At 33.6% G+C, this 21,586-nt stretch overlaps 2 protein-coding genes across 2 annotated transcripts; both read left to right on the forward strand.

Annotated features, from left to right (window-relative positions):
* The first annotated feature begins 5,407 nt into the window (after positions 1–5,407).
* Positions 5,408–7,283, forward strand: LOC149424089 (uncharacterized). Its single transcript, XM_089631158.1, has 2 exons — positions 5,408–5,764; positions 6,625–7,283. The coding sequence occupies exons 1-2, from the start codon at positions 5,476–5,478 to the stop codon at positions 7,041–7,043; spliced, it is 708 nt and encodes a 235-aa protein (XP_089487284.1). The 5' UTR covers positions 5,408–5,475; the 3' UTR covers positions 7,044–7,283.
* A 593-nt stretch (positions 7,284–7,876) lies between these two features.
* Dus2 (Dihydrouridine synthase 2) lies at positions 7,877–17,176 on the forward strand. Its single transcript, XM_089631159.1, has 6 exons — positions 7,877–8,133; positions 8,446–8,584; positions 8,771–9,103; positions 12,252–12,539; positions 13,665–13,818; positions 16,882–17,176. The coding sequence occupies exons 1-6, from the start codon at positions 7,956–7,958 to the stop codon at positions 17,158–17,160; spliced, it is 1,371 nt and encodes a 456-aa protein (XP_089487285.1). The 5' UTR covers positions 7,877–7,955; the 3' UTR covers positions 17,161–17,176.
* The last annotated feature ends 4,410 nt before the right edge of the window (positions 17,177–21,586 follow it).

Raw genomic sequence — 21,586 nt, forward strand, 5'->3', positions numbered from 1 at the left:
ATTTAAATGTTCCCTTATATACAGCAATATTCCACCTCCTTGTTTATGTTTTCTGCAATAATAATACGATTTATATCCTGGAATATCATATAATTTAATAAGTTCCTCGTTAATTGCAGTTTCGCAAAGCATAATTACATCTATGTCTTTCAAACAGTTTTTCAAATAGGCATGAAGAATATCCCAATACTTGTTTAGTGATCTTATATTTATTTGGACACAGGTTAGGTTAGTATTGCTTTTATTAATATTTTGTGCGTGAATCCAACATTCTAAATTGCTTACTCGGGTAAATTCTACATCAGAATCATTTTCAATATAGTTGAAAGCCATTTAATAATATAATATAATATTATACTCGTAACATTCAGTATAATGGTTGGAAGTTGAAATATAGCATCTATTAATAATGTACAAAATAATAATGATGTACAAAATATACTTGAATATTTTAAAAAATGCTTGTAAAAAATCAATTGAAAAATAGATTTTAATTTTGTGCATCTTATAAAGATAAATATCGAACTGTTTGTAATAATAGTATTATCCTCGTATATTTTAATATTATGGTTGTTGGGTTTAGTATTATTTGATACTATTTCCCGAGAAGCTATGTACAACCTAGTATTGAGTAATACAAAACAAACTTGAATAATATCGGCGTGTAAGTAGAATATATAAAAAGAGATATGTTTCAATAATAATACGAGAGAATACTGCTGTAGAGTTATGTGCAAAATACTACTATAGAGTACAAAATAAACTTCAAGAATATGGATTTGTAAAACGTAGTTAGAAATGTCAATTTTATGACATCCTGATGAAGAAAACATTAAAACATTACGATTTTCAATAATCGATTTTTTGGTGTGCAATTTCAAGCATTTTTTTATAAAACTTACAATTAATCTTGTCATTTGCTCGGTGATTTGATGGAAATGTCAGTTTATTTTTTAGGTTATGTTGTTCACAGTTCAGACATTTGGGTGCTTGGCTTATATTAATACAAGTCGTATGTGTGTGAGGGCCTCCACAATAGCTGCAGCTAGCTGCGTCCTTTTCTTTCCCAAGGCATCTACTTGATGTGTGTCCAAAGCGTAAGCAATGGAAACATTGTACCAGCGGGTTTGCATCTTCGGCGTAAATTCTTTGATATCCGATATTTATTTTTTCTTTTTGTATTATAGTTCTTCGGATGTCCTTGTCTACCTCTACAATGAAGTTCATCGTGTCGTTGTATTTATTTTTAACAACCTTTTTCACATTTATTAGTGATTTGATATCTGCAGTGTGTGTAAAAACTTTAAGATATTCGTTTTGTTCAAATAGGTCATCAGTAAAATCTTCAGTGTTGTAGTCATTGAAGATGCCTTTGAATATAAGTGTAGGTTTTTTTTTCATAAGTTCTTTTGCTTCTACATCCTGTAATTCTTTGGAAATTTCTTTTTGCAGCATCAGTGCGTCCTCTTTTTTAAAGCATTTTATGATTAATCTGTTTTGAGAAATTTTTTTAATGCTGTCAATATTAATCCTTAATTTTCCGTTTTTAATTTTTTCTTGGATTCGTTTTTGGAGTTTTTCATTTGTTTCTTTATTATTTTGATTAGGGGTAATCATTAGGGAAAATTCCTTTTTTCGATTTAAGTATCGTTTTTTATCTACTGATTGGTCATACGACTCAAGTTTGACATTGTTTTCAGTCATTTCAATGGCGACGTGACCCATCAGTGCCAATATTGTATTCACTTTTAATGTAATTAAGTTTTGTTGATCCTTGGTAAATTTTTTTGTTGGATCTTGTACTGCCTCCAACAGGTCTTGAATTGCCGTCTTGCATGATTCCATAAATTGGTGGTTATTTGTGTGCGTCATGTTTACCCCAATTTACACTGTGTTGTTTATTTCGTTGAGTTGTGTGTTATTGTCACAATCACTGGTTGAGCTCTAATGGACTCCAATAGAACACAGTTAAATTTACAAAATGCACCGTGATAAAGCACTTGAATGACAGTATGTTTAGCCACCTTTTTAAGGAAAACTTTTTTAATCAGTAAGTTCACTCACTTGAATATAAATCTTCAGATTATTCACTGTTTTTAAGCGGTTTTAGTGAGAGCACAAATATCGCGTCTACTCGCTGTTACGTACTTGGTTGAACTTTTTTGATGGCACTATTTATTTTATTAAAACATAAATAACTTTGTTTACATCACTTAATTACCTACATACAACCTCTACATGTTACATGAACGAAGATCACCTCATCAGGAGTAATATACATTGAAGTCAAAAATTAAATATAGATTACAATTGGAAAGAAGAAGTGGAAGTAGGGGGGAGGGGTAAGAGTGGGCGGAGTTTATCAGAATTAGGAATTACAATATCGTTAGACGGGAAAGACCAGTTGAGTGGGAAAATATTTAAAAATAATTTCCCTCAGTACCTTTGTCATCTTTGGAGATGCTGTGTGGAGGCTCTTTTTTAGAGGAAGGGAGGAGAGGAAATTCTAGGAAGAAAAAGGTATGAGGGGCGGGTAGGAATCTAGGGGTTAGTGTGTCCAGGAGTGACGGACGTATGAATCTATCCCTCCCACTGTGGTGCAAGGCGATGAGTCAAGAGGGTCCGGCTGGAGAAGTCAAACGGTTTCCCCAAGCCGGCCTCTTCCAAACCAGACTGCCACGCAGCTGATAAGCAGGCGCATTCGCCGCTAAGACCCGAACACACCTCACCCGATGAACCCGGGCACCCCTGCTAAGTCACCAAACTTATCGAACCACTTGGGATGACCTATGGCAGAAATGTTGGTTATCCAATAAATGGTTCCCGGTGCGGCGGTACCCATACCCGCCTCCCAAGCTGATATTTCAGCACAAGATATGCCCCAATCCAGAGAGCCTACCGTTCTGCCACAAGTAATATATATTTTGTAGGTACCATCTAAATGATATTATGTACACAAATAATAGTATGTACGAGAAGTTGTTTTCTTACTAGCACACAAAACGGCGTGTTTTATGAAGGTCAAAACTTTTAATAATACTTAATACCTGACTTCCAAAAGCCACAAGTCTTGACGCTTTTCGAGAGATATTTTCTGAACATAATACGCGGGGAAAAAAAAATTGTGTACTTACTTAGATTATCTTTAGTTCATTTTATAAAAATTAATATCTTCTACATACATTTTTTTTAATAAAATATTTGTATTTTTTACAATAAATATACGATTTTTACATAACATTTATACAGTATTATAAAGAAACATAAAAATAGCCTTTCCTGACCATAAAGAGACTTTTTGTGTTTGGTGAGGGAATTCTAGCTCAATTATAAAATCATGTCAGTAATAATAAAATATTGTAAATAAATAAGAGAAAAAGATTTATTTTTAAAAATAATAACAAAAAGGGACTATCATAGTAGTTTTAGGTCATTTTTCAAATTAAGCTGAAATGCATCAACATTTTCGATATTTTTTTAAAGAAGGTTGAAAGTTTTTTTGGGAAAGTTGTTAAAATAAGTTATTCATACATAGATGTAAATATTTTGAATGGTCTCCTTATTAATATATGGGATTTTAATGTCATCTGATATCTTGCTGATACCTATATTAAATTGTAAGTTTTTCTTTAAAAAATTGTAGTATCGAATATTTTTTATAGATTTCGCCTGTTGTAGGTACATTGAATATTATAAAAAGAATTACTGTAGAAAAATATTTTTTTTTAAGAATACCTTAATTTTCAATCTTAACTATTTTAATCGGATTTAAAATATTTACGTATGTACCAATCCAGCCAATAATACAATATTATAATGTATATTGAACAACATATTTATATTTATTTATTAGACTTTGTATTTTTGCCTTTTATGTCCTTTGTGTTACTTTATTGTGAAATGTAGAAAGAGATTTTGCACACATCTGAAAACCAGAATAAACGTTCAAAAACAAAAACGCAGGAACACTATTTTCTAACACAGTTATTTTGGAAACAGATAGGTTTGTTCAAATGCTTACCAACTAATATTATACTACTGCAGACCTGTAAAAATTACGGGATATTATATTTGTAGGATTGCAGGACAAGTGAAGCTAAAAGTATTTATTAAAATGTATATTTGCCTCACGATCATTGCCTTTCAAAAGAAGAAATTTACCTTTCGAATACAAAATACAAAAATCATTTAAACAAAAGAAATGTCTGCTTCACCCAGTAGGTACCTATGATTTATACTTATCGATTTCATTTTTGAAAATGATAAGTTCAACGCAATTGAATAATATTACGCACCACGCAAGGAATACATTTTATTTCAAATCACTTCACGCATGCACAGTATGCACACATGCACCAACAAACGAAATTAGTATGTTTAATTATTACAATTCACAGGTTTAAGATACTCTTACTTTTATTTATGCCTACATAGAATTTGGCAATATAAATAATATAATGTAGGTAGGTACGGCAAAAGGACAGCTGTATAAAGGGCGGTCCCTCTTCACATAAAATCATCCACCTATGTAAAGTACCTACCTATGTATTCAACATTATTTATGAGAACCCCAAGGGCCTTAGAGCGTAAATAAATAGACACAACTTACTCATACTGACTACAATAAACAAACTTTATAAGTATCTATTATCGAGTAATCGTTTATTCATGTGTATCTGTTATTTTTATTTACGGATTCACTAAACTAGGTAATCACTGATCGCAGAGAACAAAAGAAGAAGTAACAAATAAAACATTTTTTACTAGCGTCTCTTCGCCTCAGCAGCACAGAGTTTGTATATCTGTAAGCAGGTAACCTACACCTAGATATTTTGTAGAGTAAAATTGAAAATATTTCAAAATATGATGAACTATGCTAGTATCTATAGATATCAAAGCGAGTTGATGCAAAACACCGTCTCACATCTCCCACAGACGAGTTCAGAATAATTCAAATTAAATTTCATTCAGTATAGGTATTGTTTATTACAATTGTTACAGATTTTTTAGACCACCAGACTAGGCGCGCGTGTTTAGGGTTTGCAAATCCCGCGGGATTGTGGGATTTTCAATAAGCGTTATTAAATAAATGAAATATTGCCATTTCATAAACATTTTTAACACAATATCAAATATTATAAAAAATAATATATTCTCCCGAACATGCGAGCCATGCAAGAGCATTGATTGCTATTTGATTTTTTTGCAAACTTAAGTTAAGACTGAATTTATCGCTAGAGACATCTATCGATCAAAACAAAAATCTTTTAATAATAAGCAAGTACATTACTAGCGTCATCTATGTTTGCATAGACATAATTAAAATGAAGATACCAACGTGAAGATATTAATTAGAAATCCATAGACATGGTTTGTAAACCATAAATTTTATACGTACGCACACACTCAAATTTGACTTGACACATCTCCAACCCGGCAAAACAAAAACAATGACAACCAAATGTCAACGTCTGGATGTCCTTTTCGCTAGCTTTAAATAGACTACCGTGTGCGCAACGCAACTTTACTAATAGATTAATCCAGTGTATTCAAGTGCTCCTTGCAAATCTACATTTTCGTATATTATTAAAATCTATAACTTTTACAAATATGCTGAAAGATAGTCCGCAACTTACGATAGCGCATTTACTGCTGTCGGGTACATCGATGTTGGCCCTAAAATACTCCCCGTCTGGAGGAACCGTATCTTATGGAACTTTTGGAAATATACTCTTATACGGGATAGCTGGATTCATTCGATATGGTAACTATTTCCATCTGTTTATTGTGCCCTCTATTGAATTTCATATCTGACCTACTAACAATTTTACATTCTTCAATTCCTCATTAACTTATGTAATTATCTACTATCTTCCTTTGTATCTAGAATGAAAGCACCACGTTTTCCAGTTATCTGTTTCTCCTATTAGTTAGTTCTATCAATATATTTTTTAAATCAACCTACAAATAAAATTGGTAGGTTAATATGTGTATTTAGCTTTACCTCTAAGGTATAGTGTATCTAATTTTTCTAAATTAAACAGTTTCGTATTTAGCATCTGGGAAACATCTACAATTTCAATATGAGCGGTATATCAATGCAAGTAAGTATGTAAGTAAACAAATAATATTCAGAGAGTGAAAGCACTGATAATCTTACCCATTTACTAGGTGCTTCACCACATTTCTAGATTCCTCTGTGGGTTTTTTTAAAAATCATTTTCATCTGCTACCCATTGGCATGACATATTTTTCGAAGTTGAACATTTAACAAATAAAAAACATCCGTACAATTTTGTTTCATGTTATTTAGAATTAAATATTATTAATTTTAATTAGCTCACCATACATTACACATAAAATTCTCTATCAAAATCTCCAATATTTTGGAAACTTCAATTCAATGAGAATTTCTGTATACACTAATAATAATACTACTCTCATTGACCCATTTATATTTCAATGAAACAATTTGCAAGCCTTGCAAATTTTACAATCTCCAACAACATGGATGCACTTTCGTCAAAGAATTTTCATTAGTAAACACTTAAGCATTGCAATTATTCATTGTTTTTTTTCCAGCTGAATCGATAATATTTTTAATATTATATCCATAATTTTCAGCTATTCCGGACATGCACCATAGTGTACGAATGAGTAGATTCCTTGCCATCACTCACACGCTTACCAGAAACCTCGCACTGCCGAGCGTGGTCACGTACCTGTACCTGGTGTCGGGGTACCCTCCAGACCTGGCCTACGCCCACCTCATCTCTGGAGCCATCCCCGTCCTGCTTTACCTCCTCAAGCGTGGAGTCACTCCGCTCACCGACTTTATCCTGGCGGGGAATATAGTCTCCCTTGCTTACATCTCATTTCTCTACGGCAATGCGTGGGGGATAGGTTTGGCAGTTTGCCAAATCGTCAATCACTTCTTCTTGAATCGCCTGAAAGATAATTTTTCAGCACCGGTAGACTGTTTATTTGTAGTTGGAATGTGCTTTTTTAATATTTTCGCTGTGAAAACGCTTAAAAATTACTGAAATTTGAAAGATCTGCTATCGCTTGTGTTCCTCCGTCCTGTTTTCTGGGTCTCTTCAAGACCAAGGTGTTCGCTTTTCCTTGTAAACGTCTCTGCACAGCAATCCCAAATCTCTCTCTCTCAGGGTCTTCTGTGCGGTGTTTATGTTTAAAAATATAATGCTCAATATTTTTACTGTGTTATGTATGTGAATATTTTATAATGTTTTCTACTTTTTATAATAAAGTTTATTTATTTTTTATATCTTGTTTTTATTTGTTTCTACGTGAAAACTTTGAATGCCATTCTGATTTAATATCCCATTCTATGGCCAAGTACATTGTTGTGAAAAAAATTTATAATGTAATGTATTCATTTTGTAAAAAAAATTGGTTCACTTGTTAAAAAAAAAACTTTTTTGTCAATTTTTTGTGAACGACGTGTTAGCTTGTCCTGTGTGAAATCTGGTTCAATGAACTCAAATTGGTTTTAAATTTAAGTGTCATTTTCAAAATTGTAACTTATTTGGCGAGAATTCAGACTATCCCGTGATTTTTTACGGGTCTACGCTATTAGTTTACTAAAATCTAATCAAAATACATAGAAACTTTAATCATTTATTCGTTGAAGTTTGAATTACAATATTGAAATTAAAATATTAAGGCCTGGCGTACTTTAGTACTTTGTTTATTTTATCCCATTTTTGAGAATCCCTTTGTCCTGATAATTTTTGATTTCGGGTATACATACCTATAATATTGTTATAAATAAAGGTTGACTTTGAAAAAAAAAACTTAAAAGTACTTACTTGTTTTATTAGTGCTGACAACATTTGACAGAAATTTGACATTTCAAATGACAGGTTTGACGTCTTGATTCACGTGTGTTAATTAAAATATACAATTTATTGAATTCATTAGAGTAAATAACCAAAATGAGTCTTCCAAAAGCAAGGCCGCTGTTAGATTATGCTGGGAAGGTCATTTTAGCGCCAATGGTTCGTATTGGCACTCTTCCTATGAGACTTCTGGCCCTCAATTACGGTGCAGACATTGTTTACACGGAAGAACTTATTGATTGGAAATTTATGAGATCTGTAAGAAGAGTAAACGGTAGGTAAAAATATTGAAAACTTGGTAAATATTTACCTACGACTACCGTTTTTACTACTACAAAAAATTGCCCCTTTAATAACGCCTGCTCGCGTCCCCTTTAGAGTTATATCCCAGTTTTCAAGTAGTTTGTGGGCTACGCTAGGTTTGTATAGACTGGTTTGTGATTTAATTCTACCTAATCCAACCTAACCTAACATGTACGGAATATTTTCTCAAACGGTAGTCGTAGGTAAATAATTACCGAAAACTTATTGACGTACAACCCGTGGATTATACATTGTAAAATATTAAAATGTATGTGTTTTTTAGAGATCCTCGGCACTGTTGATTTTATAGACCAAACAGACGGAACCATCATATTTAGAACATGCTCCAAAGAAACTGATAAAGTTGTCCTTCAAATTGGAACCAGCGACCCTGACCGAGCTCTCAAAGTAGCTAAACTTGTGTGAGATACTTTATATATATCTAGTCTATCTTATTTATTTGCGATTTCTATGATTATATGATTAGTTATTTCATTGATGAATGACATGACTCTAAAATTTAGTGTGAATAAGAAAGTTTAAAATATTTGGAGATCCTTGTACTATTTTTTGTGGGTCAAATTACTGATGGTTCTTATCGTTTTAAGGGAACATGATGTAGCTGCTATTGATGTAAATATGGGCTGCCCAAAAGAGTTCTCCATCAAAGGAGGAATGGGGGTAGCCCTGCTAGCCGAGCCGGAAAAAGCCAAAGCAATCCTCAGGAAACTTGTGGACAATGTTTCAATACCCGTGTCCTGTAAAATAAGGATATCTTCCACTCCCGAAGAGACATTGACACTTGTGGAAGACCTGCTCTCGACGGGGATAAAAACCATGGCTATTCATGGCAGAAATAAAGATGAAAGACCTCAACACGAAGTTCACGCAGATGTGATCAAATATGTAGCAGATAGAATCAAAATACCCATTATAGCAAAGTAAGATGATTTAGTTTTTATGTATCTCTAACTTAACAGTTAACGTTTACGTAACTGCCTCATTTTTAATAGGCAGAGGTTATAGAAATTACACTTGGTTTAAACATAATCAATACAAGAAACGACTATTTATACCAGGAAATATGGTAAAAGATGCATTAAATTTTCATTTTTATTCAATCAAAATTCTATATTTTTCCATTATAAAATGATCTTGTGCCGCCATTTTGGATTTCGCGAAAATTTAGTTTCAATCTAAATACCCAAACTAATAACTAGTTGTTTCTTGTAGTAATTAAGTTGAAATGAAGAGTAATTTTCATAATCTGTGCCTAAAAGTGTGGCAGGGGCAAATATTTACCAACTTAACATCCCACTCTTTCAAAAATCAAATAATATCACTCGTCTTTGTACTGGTACACTTCTTTGCTCCTCCAAATTTCTCCAAGTTCTCAGTCCTTTGCTCTGGCCCTCCATTGATATCCCTTTCGGACCCGAAGAAAAAAAAAGGTTTTTTTTCCAGAATTTTATTATTTTTATATTAAATGTTAGAAAAATTCGGAAAGTTAAATTTTCCGAATAAGATCACCCGCACGATTGTGACGGTGCGGACTATCTTTGTATAAACCAAAATTGATTAGTTCGCAAAAATTACTTATAAATAATTTAAATAAAAATATTTTTGTCTGCAAAATTAAGATTTACTTTGGAAGAATACGAAAACAACTAAAAACTACTTGGATGAAATAATTAAAAACAGTATTTATTTCGTGAAAGAAACAGGTAGGTTTTACATTTTTCATTCTGATTTTCCATTTTTCCATTGGGCAAATTCTTGGTATAACAATATTTGATGATAATATTGTAGTATTGATAATATTATCATCAAATATCGCCAAATGGTTATAACCGTCATACATCATATCTGTTAATGACAGATTCACAGCACAGCTTGTATTTTTACTTTGGGTATGCTCACACTCTTCTGCATTCAGATTTTAAGGTGATTTTGTTTTCATTCTGGAATTCACCAACCTTCAAACGAAATTTTAATTTTTTATATCCAAAGGCTTTTTAAATGCAGTTCTTTTTGGCTTTTTGATGGTACAGCAACTAAGAATTTACCAAAACCAAGTCCAAAATATGTATTATGGTTTTTAGGGTCCTTTTTTTCGATTTGATCCAATTGCAATCCAAAGTGCTCCATTTGCTGGTCACAAATATCTACACCTATCAGCAACAGTGTCTTCAACTCGAATATCCTTCTGAAACATTTCCATCTCTGATTATGATATGATTTACTGCATAGTGCAGTACCAATAGAAGGTTTAATTATTGTCGCATCCTTCATCATCTGGTGGTATTTCAGCAAACTCAAACTTTAAATATTAAATATATACTTAAAAATTCTCAAACACTATGACATTTCATGCTCAAACTAGCTAAAATTAACCGTTTGAGTGCCAAAAAAATTCATACAGTTGCTTGTAAAATGCCACCAAAAAAACATTATTTTTTATGAAACTATATATTTTTTTAAAACCCCATAAATTCTTTGAATTTTCAAGAATTTCAATGATTTTTTCGGTGTTTTACTAAAGAATATTGGTTTAGAATCACGCGGAGGAGGATCCCGAAGTCCAGGCGTTTCGAAAAAATGAGAATTTTACGTACAGACGTACACGCGAATCAGAACACGACTGACGCAATCGACGGAAATCGACGATCGGCAATCTTCGTTAAAACACGAATCGACGAAAATCGACGATTGGCACCCAAACGGTTAATATCTGGTGTTATTAGAGTGACACTGTCTCTTTGAAAATTTAAAAAGATGAGAAAACTGTAACACATTGAAAATATTATATAATCACACAAAATTGGTATGAAATGTATGAGAGTAGTCCTGACCCGCATGCTGGTGCTGGTGTAAATATTTGTGTGAATAAATAACCCAATGTTGAATGAAATATTAAAAAAAAACAATATTAGCATGTTGACTACAATAATAACACCGTGAATTAATTCAATAATTTATATATGTAAATAACTTACGAGGCAGACATCGGTTTCGTTGTTGGCGCAACATTTTGACAGCTTGCAATGATGCCCCTAGCGGTAAATTTCGAACACATAAGCCAGTACGGTTTAGATATAAGCCCACACGGCCATTGTGGGCTGGAATACCGCGGAAATTTAAAACCGTTTTCGAGAAATATTTTTATAAACGGACCCTCACGATCGTGTCAGCTGGTTCTGAAAGAGATAAAACTAGATACTCCCACAGCCATTGGACCTTACTTGGAGACATAAAAGACTCAGCGATGGCAACAAATGATTGCAACGCAGAAGTTGATAAGGACCACTCGATGCATCCTGCAGTGGAACTGATCAAGTCTACAAGGCAAGCAGCCTGAGGCCCTGAATTAACTCAAGCAACTTGATGTTTCCTCCACTGTACCAAAGAAAAAGCTCTTCATTTAGTCAGGTCCACAAAATGAGGCCTTCAACCCTAAACTGACTAGGGCAACTTAAAGTTCCCTCCACTGTACCCAAGTAGAAAAAGCGCTTTATTTAGATTAAAAGTATAATAATAGTAATTCGATATTTTGTATAGCGCCGTTTTTGTGAAAAATCACCTCAAGGGCGCTATATTCTATTTTTTAATGAATATTTACAACCAATTTTGTTACTGAAATTAACTTCAAAGCAATGGTATTGACTGAGCATCACAAATTCCTGTTTTAACTCGACTGTTTAGCATTTCGTCTGTCTTTAAATGCGTTTGTAATTTCCGTTTCTAGTTCAATATGGTGACCATTTTAATGGTTCAGAAAAGATTATTTTTTCTAATGCGAAATAGTTGTTTATTTGGACTTTCTTATTTGATTTTTTCAATACTATTGTACCTACCTGCCTGAAGAAAGTTTGAAAAAAGAATTGTTTCATTCTTTGGACAAATTGTAGGTATAATTCCTTATTTGAAATAAAAAATATTTCTAAAAATATAGGGATTATAATTAAGTAGGTGGATATTTAAACACCTACTTACAAATCTTAAGATTTCAGAGATTGAAATTTTGGTTCTGATTTATTAAGTAAGAGAATATTAGCTATATGATTATAACAGATTAAATTCTTATTTCAGTGGTGGCTCAAAGGAAATCGACAAATTCTCAGACATTGAGAAGTTCCGTGTGGCCACGGGGTGCTCCAGCGTGATGCTGGCGCGCGCGGCTGAGTGGAACTGCTCCATCTTCAGGAGGGCGGGGCGGTTGCCCATGGACGACGTCATCGTGGAGTACCTGAAGCTAGCCGTTCAGTACGACAACTCCCCGTCCAACACCAAGTACTGCGTACAGAACATGCTGCGCGAGCTACAGGAGTCGCCGCGCGGTAAACTGTTCCTGGAGTGCCAGACATTGGAGCAAATGTGGTAAATATTTGCTTACATACCTTACAAGTATTTTTTTTAGACTTGGAACATTATCAGATTATGTTGTACTGAATCACATTACTGTATACCAAAGATCCCTAATGCCTGAATTACACCTCCTACCAGCACTTTAAACTAATCACAATGAACTGACTTGCCCACTGTCTCTTCTACATGTGATTAGCTATATGTACTCTTTAAGTTGCTCGGCCGAGTAACAAAGCGACATAAAAGTTACATTTTATCTTAATTTTTATGGCAATTGACTTCTAGATTCTAATAAGAATCTTATATGACCTTTTGTTGTTGCTTTTTTTTAGTTTTTTAAAGTAAAATATAATATTTATTTTTCGGAATAACTTAACCTAAAAGTAAGTAAAACCTCAAATTGTAATATTTAAATATTGAAGACAATATTAGTGATTTCTAAACGAAAATCTGAAACAGAAAAATCAGAAAAGGAAACGGTCACATCTGGGACTCAGAAAAGTCAAAAGATGTCGCACATTAAAAATAAAAAATAAGATAGGTTTATCTAAAAAGACGCTGTCTGGATTGCATTTAGTTCGGGTTAAATCTTGCGATCATACATAAAGATAGTTGCCAATAAAAATGTGCGGTGAAAAAATGAAGACAATGTTGGTGGTTCTTATTCGTAGTATGATACAGTTAAAAGTGACCGAGGGGAATAGGGTCCCATTAGCTCAGTTGGTAGAGCACTGTCACGGAAAGACAAGGGTCCTGGGTTCGAGTCCCAGATGTGACCGTTTCCTTTTCTGATTTTTCTGTTTCAGATTTTCGTTTAGAAATCTCTAATATTGTCTTCAATATTTAAAATATAATAATTTTACTAGTAAAAAAATTGGGATTGGCCAAATTTTGTTATACGATGCACCAGTTCGATCTTTGATTTATACAGTGTATATGTGAAAGCTTCCTTTAGGAGAAAGAGTTAGTTATATGATCGCATCGTGCAAGAAAAATAACCGACACCAAGCACAGTTGTTTTCTGTCGTGTTTTAGTTTTTGAAATAACTTTTTAAAATAAACTGATAAAATCAAGTGCTTGTTAAGCGGTGGATTGTTAATTGATGTTTTTGTTTATTTATTTATATTAATTTCCAGTTCTATCTGGGGCCTTGGAGAACATTGCCAATCAGTCCAAGCGGATTACCAGGCGAGGGGTATTCAAGGAAGATGGCAAATACGACCAGAAAATTTGGGACCGCCGAATAAAAAGAAAAAGCTTCATGACTTGGATGACGCCTTCCAACTGAATGTAATATATTTATTTATCAATATTCCTTTCCAACTTTTCTAAGGTTCATCAAACTTAACGATTATATAGTAAACGAACAACTGACGGTGCCCATAACTGTTAAATAAAAATATACCATGCTAATAATAAGTTCGTCCGCAGACAATAGGCTTTAGGCACGGCGACAGTTGGAAACTGTTCCAAAATTCATACAAATTCAAAAAAAGTATCCCTAGTGTCGCTTTGCTTGTGTGCACACTGTAATGGATTTTTATGTCTGCAACGGTTGCCGCGACTAAAGTCTCTCTTCTGAAGGCGCTTCAATATACTAGCGCTGAGATATAACAATTCCAGTTTTGAAAATGACACCTAAATTGAAATCAAATTAAGTTCTAGTGTTCACTGAACTGGTGTTACAGATACACAGCCAAAATTAGTATTTTTAAATTGTTATAAAATTGGTATTCTTAATATTTATGGCGTGCATAGAAATGGAACCTGCAACCTCCAAATTCAAATTCAGAAAAGTCAAATAACCCCTACTCAGTAGCGTGTAGTACATAAAGGCTGAAATGCTGGCCCTACCTTAACTCCTCAGGCTAATTTGATCGGTTTTTGAACAAACAGTTATTATCCATAGTCTAGTATTTGATCGCTTTTCTCATAGAAATCGTTGTCTCTCTTACCGTCATAGTTAGAGATATGAACTAAACGGTGTTAGTGGGGGCAAGCACTGCGATTAAACGCAGCGGTTTTGAAATAGCTAAAAACACGGCTGGCGTTTTTGCTTAATTCTGTTTCAGTACCACCATGAAATGAATTAAGTAAAAACGCCAGCCGCAGCGCGTGTTTGTACAGCTATTCCAAAACCGCTGTGTTAATTCGCAGTGTTTGCTAAGACAGAAATTAAAAAATACCAAGCTCGAAATTCAAATATAGAAGTTAAGAATGGAATAATTAAAATGTACACCTTTATGAAACTAAAGATTCCGACCGCAATTCGGGAAAAATTTATGAAACTCTGTGAATTTTTTATTGTTTTTATATCAAACGGCAAAAAAGGGAGGTGGCAGTAATGTTTATAATAGGTCTGTCATTCCTCATTTAATAGCTTTGATAGAATCAGGTCTAGGCCGTTATTTTATAATATACCTACTAGCTGACGTATATGTAAGTAAGTATTTTACCGTACATAAGTATCTTTTTCACTTAATCGTGCCATGCCTCCCTCGGGCGTCATCGACTTCTTCTAGCATTCTCTTCCACATCGTACATTCTTCTTACACCTCTTTCTTCGTTCATGACGTACGTAAAAAATGAAGACATGGCACGATCAAGCGAATCAGATACTCGAGTCGGGCCATGTCAAGAGTCAGAATAATATAAGAGTATGTATGATACGATGTATGAATGTGAATGGAGCAAGAAGTGTGTGCCAAGACCGAATTGTTTGGTGGTCCGTCCTCTCTGCCTAGCCCTGCGGCGAAACGGCATGATGGTTAGTTAGTTCATTCAGTGTTTAGATGAAAAAACGTAGGGTGGGCCATTTTTTAAACTTTTTATTCCAAATTTTTAATATTTAAAAAATTGTATGTTTATTTCTAATAATTAAATTTTAAACCGTATTTCATCACCTTTCAAAACAGTTTTTAGTTTTCGGATACATTCAGAAATATCTCATTTAATTGGATTTTATTGAGAAGTGGAAATACGCTCAAATTCTTCCACTTTCTGACATCATCTTTAAGAAATGTAACAATCAATATGCCAGAGGCCTGAAGGGTTAAGAAAATGGCTCTGAAACTTTTTGTGCTAATGCGTAATTAAAAAAACAACTTACAATTTGTACTAACTATGACGGCAAAGAGACAACGATATCTATAAGACCATAAAATAATAATCTTTAGATGATTTTTATAGGAACGTTTTTGTGATAAAATCACCAAATCTATATATATAAAAATCTCGTGTCACGGTGTTTGTGGTCGCACTCCTCCGAAACAGCTCAACCGATTTTTATGATTTTTTGTTATGTATAATTGTTCGGTATGAAAATATTTTTGTTATTTGTTTTTGGGGTATTATGCCGTGTTGCGCTAACTCCTTCTTTAGCCAACGTTTCGGACAGCATTGCAGTGTCCATCATCAGGGCAGAAGTCTTATTTGATAAGACTTATTAAATAAGACTTCTGCCCTGATGATGGACACTGCAATGCTGTCCGAAACGTTGGCTAAAGAAGGAGTTAGCGCAACACGGCATAATACCCCAAAAACAAATAACAAAAATACTTTTGGCCGTGAAAATCTTAAATGGTATGAAAATAGGTTTTAAAGTATATTTCATACCGTTAGGTGAATGGGGTGTCCCTATCCAGAATTTTTTTTCTGTTTTTTTTGACAAAAAATATTTTTTCTATTTTTTTATTATTTGATATAAAAAAATATCTATAACTTTAAATTTTCATTTAAATTTTTCCTCCTACCCTCACCCTACCATTTTTTAACCGTGATTTTAGTATTTATGTATGAAAAATTTTTACTGTTGTTCATATTTCAAAGAGAACGAAATTATTTACGTTGTTGAATAACAGATGGCGCTGCGTTCGCCTCATTGAACATTCATGCACACATGCGCAAGTCATTCACGAGAAGCGTCGCAACAGTTTGACATTTCATTTGGCATTTGTTATGTATCACAACGCAGTGCGTGCATAATTTTGTACAATTTATTTTAATTTATCTATTTGTGGGCGTGTATAACAGTGAACAATGACAGCAAGACGCAAGGGGGCCCATTTGGGCCGTCGAACGAATAAAGCAACAAACCTGCGAAATAGTAGAGCAGAAAGAACAGACATACAAATTCAACAAGATACCGAGAATGTGCGTGTGAGCATGTCGCAATTGCGTAAATCTCAATCTCAAGAGGCACGAGCTTAACGAAATCAATTTCTTTTTTTTTTGCTTAAATTTCGGCACACCATGTTTTTCACATGGATTTTTCACATAAGTGGCATGTTCTCACGTGGACAAACCACCGAGCTTATTTTTAGCTGTGTTTTTCATAAATATTTCATTTTTCAGGTATGTTTCTTAAGATCTCTGTACGCTACAAATCTGGAACTCCCAAAGACGGTGCTCCACGCCTGGGCCGGCAAGAAGGGCTGCAGACTGCCCTCGTATCAAACAGACGGCGAGGAAAAGCTCTTCCGGAGCGTCATGACCTTCGAGGGAAAGAAATACGCCTCCACATTCTGGGAGAAGAACAAGAAGTACGCGGAACAAGGGGCCGCTCTCGTCTGCCTTTGCTCTCTGGGAATTGTCACTGAAGAATCTCTAAAGAAAAGTGGATGTTTATTATGACCATATTAAATTTATAAAATAGTTACTTTTGTTTTATTTTCTTTCCATGCGTTGTCTGTCTGTGCAGATAGAGAAACAGTAGCGCGTGTTGCTTTTACGTTCAACAGATGGTGCTGTTTTTTAAAAAAGCATGTTAGTCGAACATATGGCGCTGTTCAAAAAAAGTATGTTTGTCTAACAGATGGCGCTGTTTTTAAAAGAAATCATGTTTTCACCTGTAACAGGTGACATCTATATAATATAGGTATACAAAAACACACGTATTTGAATGCAACGTTGTGTCAAAACTTCAAAACAATCTGTGAAGAACTTTTGGAGATTTAAGATTTTGAACAAAAGAACATTTTTATTCATGTAGATTCTGCGACAATCTTAATATGCATAATTACGTAAAATAATACTTTTTTTACCGTCAGTAATAAATATTAGCTAGACAAAAGGGAAATGGATGTTAGTCTTAACACAATGTTTGCGGGGGGTTTTTTAATCAATCTACGCCGTAAAGCGGGCATTTTTTATCATGTTCGCGCGCAAAATTACGTTTTATGTAAAATAGCTATAACTTCTGAACTATTGATCAAATTTAAATAAAATTTTCAGTATTTTACTTTATTCGAAATCTTTCATTATGAACTGGTCACAAATTTTTATATTTTTGGATAAGCAATTATGATATTTAAGTTTAAATTTAAAAATTTTGAAGAAACTGCACTTTTGTCGTATATAAAATGATTTAGTCATTTTATGCATATTCAACATAGTATATATATTTTGTAAAATACACACCACTAAACACTAATATTGTTTGAAAGTATGAAATCGTTGGAAACAATTCCCTTTATGTAAAGGTACATCACAGAATTTACACATGTACCGGGTTTCGCTAAGTATTTTGTGTACCGCGCACACACGACATCACCTTCTTAGATTCTTATTTTTATAAGGGCCTTCAATCTTTTCCAATATATGTTTTCTCATATCCATCGATAGTCTTCCTGGAGGATCAGATTTTAAAGTTTTTTTTCGGATACCAGATGTTGATGGTTTTGGTTCCCGGTTCCCGGTCTTGACTATTATCTGACGAAATCTGATCAGCCACCCAGTGCTCTGCGATTTCCTTAAAAAATTGTTTATATTTTATTTTCCTTTCTTTTACGGAATTGTACACAACAAATGAGTTGAATAATGCACAATTTATTGTATACATCGCTAGCCTTTTTGTCCATTTAGTGGTTTTTCGTAAAATAGAATAATACGAAAGATATTGGTCTGCTCGGTCAACGCCTTTCATATATTTATTGTAATCGATTATCATTACCGTAGTCCATTTTTATAGGGTATTTTTTATGAAAAAATATCCCTTTATTGTGTAACAAATAACTTTTCGAGCACAGCACATAAATACTTTGTACGAAATTTTTAAAGCGGAATGTACGCAGAAAAGAAAATAGAGAACGTCTTGAACGAAACAGTATCGCTTTAACACTGAAGAAATGTAAAGATTAAAAAAAAACAAAACATTTATCTTACAGTTATTTTATTTCAAGTGCATGTTCTATGACCACAGTCGGCCGGCCACCCGATCCTAATTCCATAATTGCCAGGTACCTGGTACACGTCTCACGAGAGCTGACGCATAATTTTTACTTCACAGAGTAACCAACATCATACGTTTCTCGTAATATATTGTTACTCTAAGTGTACAATGCATTTCGGCATCTCCCGCGCTTTACCAATAGTGTACAAATACGAAAAACGCTTTTAAGCGTCTCCCGCTCTCTACCAACATTACGCAAAAGACGCGTTTAAGCGTCTGCCGCAAACATTGTAATAACATAAAATACCTGGGACATATCACACACAACTTAAAAGACATCGAGGATATGAAAAGACAAAGAAGAGCGATATCCGTTAGAGCAGGTTCGCTGACAAGGCGTTTTTTCTTTTGCAGTACAAACGTCAAAAAAAATTACCATTAACGCATTCTGCACATTGCTGTATACCTTCCTACATTGGAACTGTCCACTATTTCAGAGCACTTCTCCACCGCATATGGTGCATACTACGTCAATTGAAGAATAGCATCATACTGTCATGGTTGCCTACTAACCCTGCATACATTCTGGAATAAACTATTATTAATATAACATTAGAATCTTTCTATATAATTCTGATGTTCGCCAAACTTATTCAAACATAATCTCTTTGATGGAGAGGGAGGGGTCTGACTGAAATCAATCTAACCTAATCAAACTAGCTACAGGAAGACTAACTAATCTGTAAACATACTCAGTATTACTAAACATAACATGAATACTCATTGTTATTTTATTTAGAAAAGAGAAGCTAGATTGTGCAAAGCATCTTTATGCACTTAACCTAATATACAATAATATTAGGTTAAGTCCGGTCGGTGGCCGAGTTGACATCGCGTTTGGGTCCCACCCAGGCGCAGTGTGTTCATTTCCTCGGCTGGCTCCTCCATCACAACACAAGCAACATTTTCAGCTTACTGTGGTGGTAGTAGGAGATTTTCAAATATTGTCAGGTTATTCGTAACCCGGGAATGTTTATAAATAAATTAAAATAAAAATAAAAATATGATTATTAGGAAAAACCATTTAATATGTTTATAAATTTTATATCAACGGCAAAATTAAATTATTGTGTTAAATTCCATCACATTTCTATTATCACTTCACATTAACTTGGTCCTTCATTTCACTCATTCGCTTCTGAAGCTCAGCATCGAGCCGTGTCAGCATATCTTTTGCTGTGCTGAATTTATCCAGGGATTCTGTCAGCTTTTCATGGTAAACAAGAAAGTTATTTGAATTAACCCATTCCGATTCGCGAGGGCTTTTAACAGAATCGATTATTTTGGATGGGGGCTGCCGCAGAGAAGTATCTTGAAGATCTTCCAATATTTGAACCGATGTTAGTTTGCTGGGTTTGTCATACTTTTCGGCTAAGTCTTCCATAATTGTAATTCTCACTAACACAATTTTTGTCTCAAATCATTGTAGACAATAAATAAATTAAAACAAAATAACTAATCGCTGTAAAAATTAGTTTTGATATTGTTGACGTAAAATGTCACCATCTGTCACATGCAGTGATGCCATATTCCATAAATAAATGCAATATCCCCAAAAAATAGACATCATGACACAAGGGTAAAAACATCAAGTTTTTTTATTTAAAAAAAACACCCTTTGAAGGTTATCAAAAACATGTAAAAAAAATATTTTTTACGTAAGCTTTTTATTAAGAAATAAAATAAGGAAACAAAAATAAAACACAAAACCTACAAATAAAAACATAAAAGTATTTTAACTATAAGTTATCAAGTTTTTTGGTGGAACTCCATTTTAAATTAAATAATAATATTATTAATTATAAAAACAAGTATTTTTATTTCTTTCTGATATGCGAATAATTTTTCCCTTATGTACAACATGTTTTTTTTCTACATTTTACAGTAGTTAGTGTGGGTACCAAATTAAAGTTACATATTGTTTTTATTTGATACATATTATTTATTGACAAAGATGATAATTACATAAAGATACATTGTAAATCCGTTCTGAAGTTCAAGAACTATATTCCTAAATTCTGGATTTTCCACGCGACCGATGCTAAATAATCTCCCTCAAAATTACATATTTTTGGTGATCGAATAAAAATAGTGAAGATACAAATGATTCAAAATTTGGAAAAAATTCGGTTTATGGGAGTCACTCGAATAACCGAAATTGAACTTGATTTAGACTAATTTAGGGCTGGGGAATCCGAATCTGTAAGAATTAGGTGGGGGTCGGCACTATTAACTGAGTTATAGGGTTTTGAAATTTCGTACGCGATACATAGGAACCATGTTTTATTTATCAATTATGACACATAAGAAAATCAAATTAGTGACTATTTATTAGTCTCACATTTCAGAAGTGCCAACCAAAAAATAAAAAGTGTTGCCATATAATAATAATATCAATGCATGGAAAATTCAGAAAATTAAATATCATTTGCCAGATTTGTAGTTTATTATTTAAAATCTTGTAAATATTAAATTTATATATATATTACCTAACCTAACTGTGATTTTCTATAACAAAAAAATGACCCTTTAATAACGCCCACTCGCGTCCCCTTTAGAGTTATATCCCAGTTTTCAAGTAGTTTGTGGGCTACGCTAGGTTTGTATAGACTGGTTTGTGATTTGATTCTAATACCTTTTTTCCATGTTATTTCCTGTTACAAAAAATTGCCCCTTTAATAACGCCTGCTCGCGTCCCCTTTAGACTTACATCCCAGTTTTTAAATAGTTTGTGGGCTACGCTAGGTTTGTATAGACTGGTTTGTGATTTAATTCTAATACCTTTTTTCCATGTTATTTCCTGTTACAAAAAATTGCCCCTTTAATAAC

This window comes from Hesperophylax consimilis, chromosome 4 (genome assembly GCF_061612785.1).
Source record: "Hesperophylax consimilis isolate HC1 chromosome 4, BYU_Hcon_1.0, whole genome shotgun sequence".
Taxonomy (NCBI): domain Eukaryota; kingdom Metazoa; phylum Arthropoda; class Insecta; order Trichoptera; family Limnephilidae; genus Hesperophylax; species Hesperophylax consimilis.

Excerpts from the sequence above, each read along its gene's own strand:
- LOC149424089 (XM_089631158.1), top strand. The coding sequence starts at position 5,476 with ATGTCCTTTTCGCTAGCTTTAAATAGACTACCGTGTGCGCAACGCAAC. Across the intron at positions 5,765-6,624 it reads AGCTGGATTCATTCGATATG|CTATTCCGGACATGCACCAT; the intron begins GTAACTATTTCC and ends CATAATTTTCAG.
- Dus2 (XM_089631159.1), top strand. The coding sequence starts at position 7,956 with ATGAGTCTTCCAAAAGCAAGGCCGCTGTTAGATTATGCTGGGAAGGTC. Across the intron at positions 8,134-8,445 it reads ATCTGTAAGAAGAGTAAACG|AGATCCTCGGCACTGTTGAT; the intron begins GTAGGTAAAAAT and ends TGTGTTTTTTAG. Across the intron at positions 13,819-16,881 it reads ATGACGCCTTCCAACTGAAT|GTATGTTTCTTAAGATCTCT; the intron begins GTAATATATTTA and ends TTCATTTTTCAG.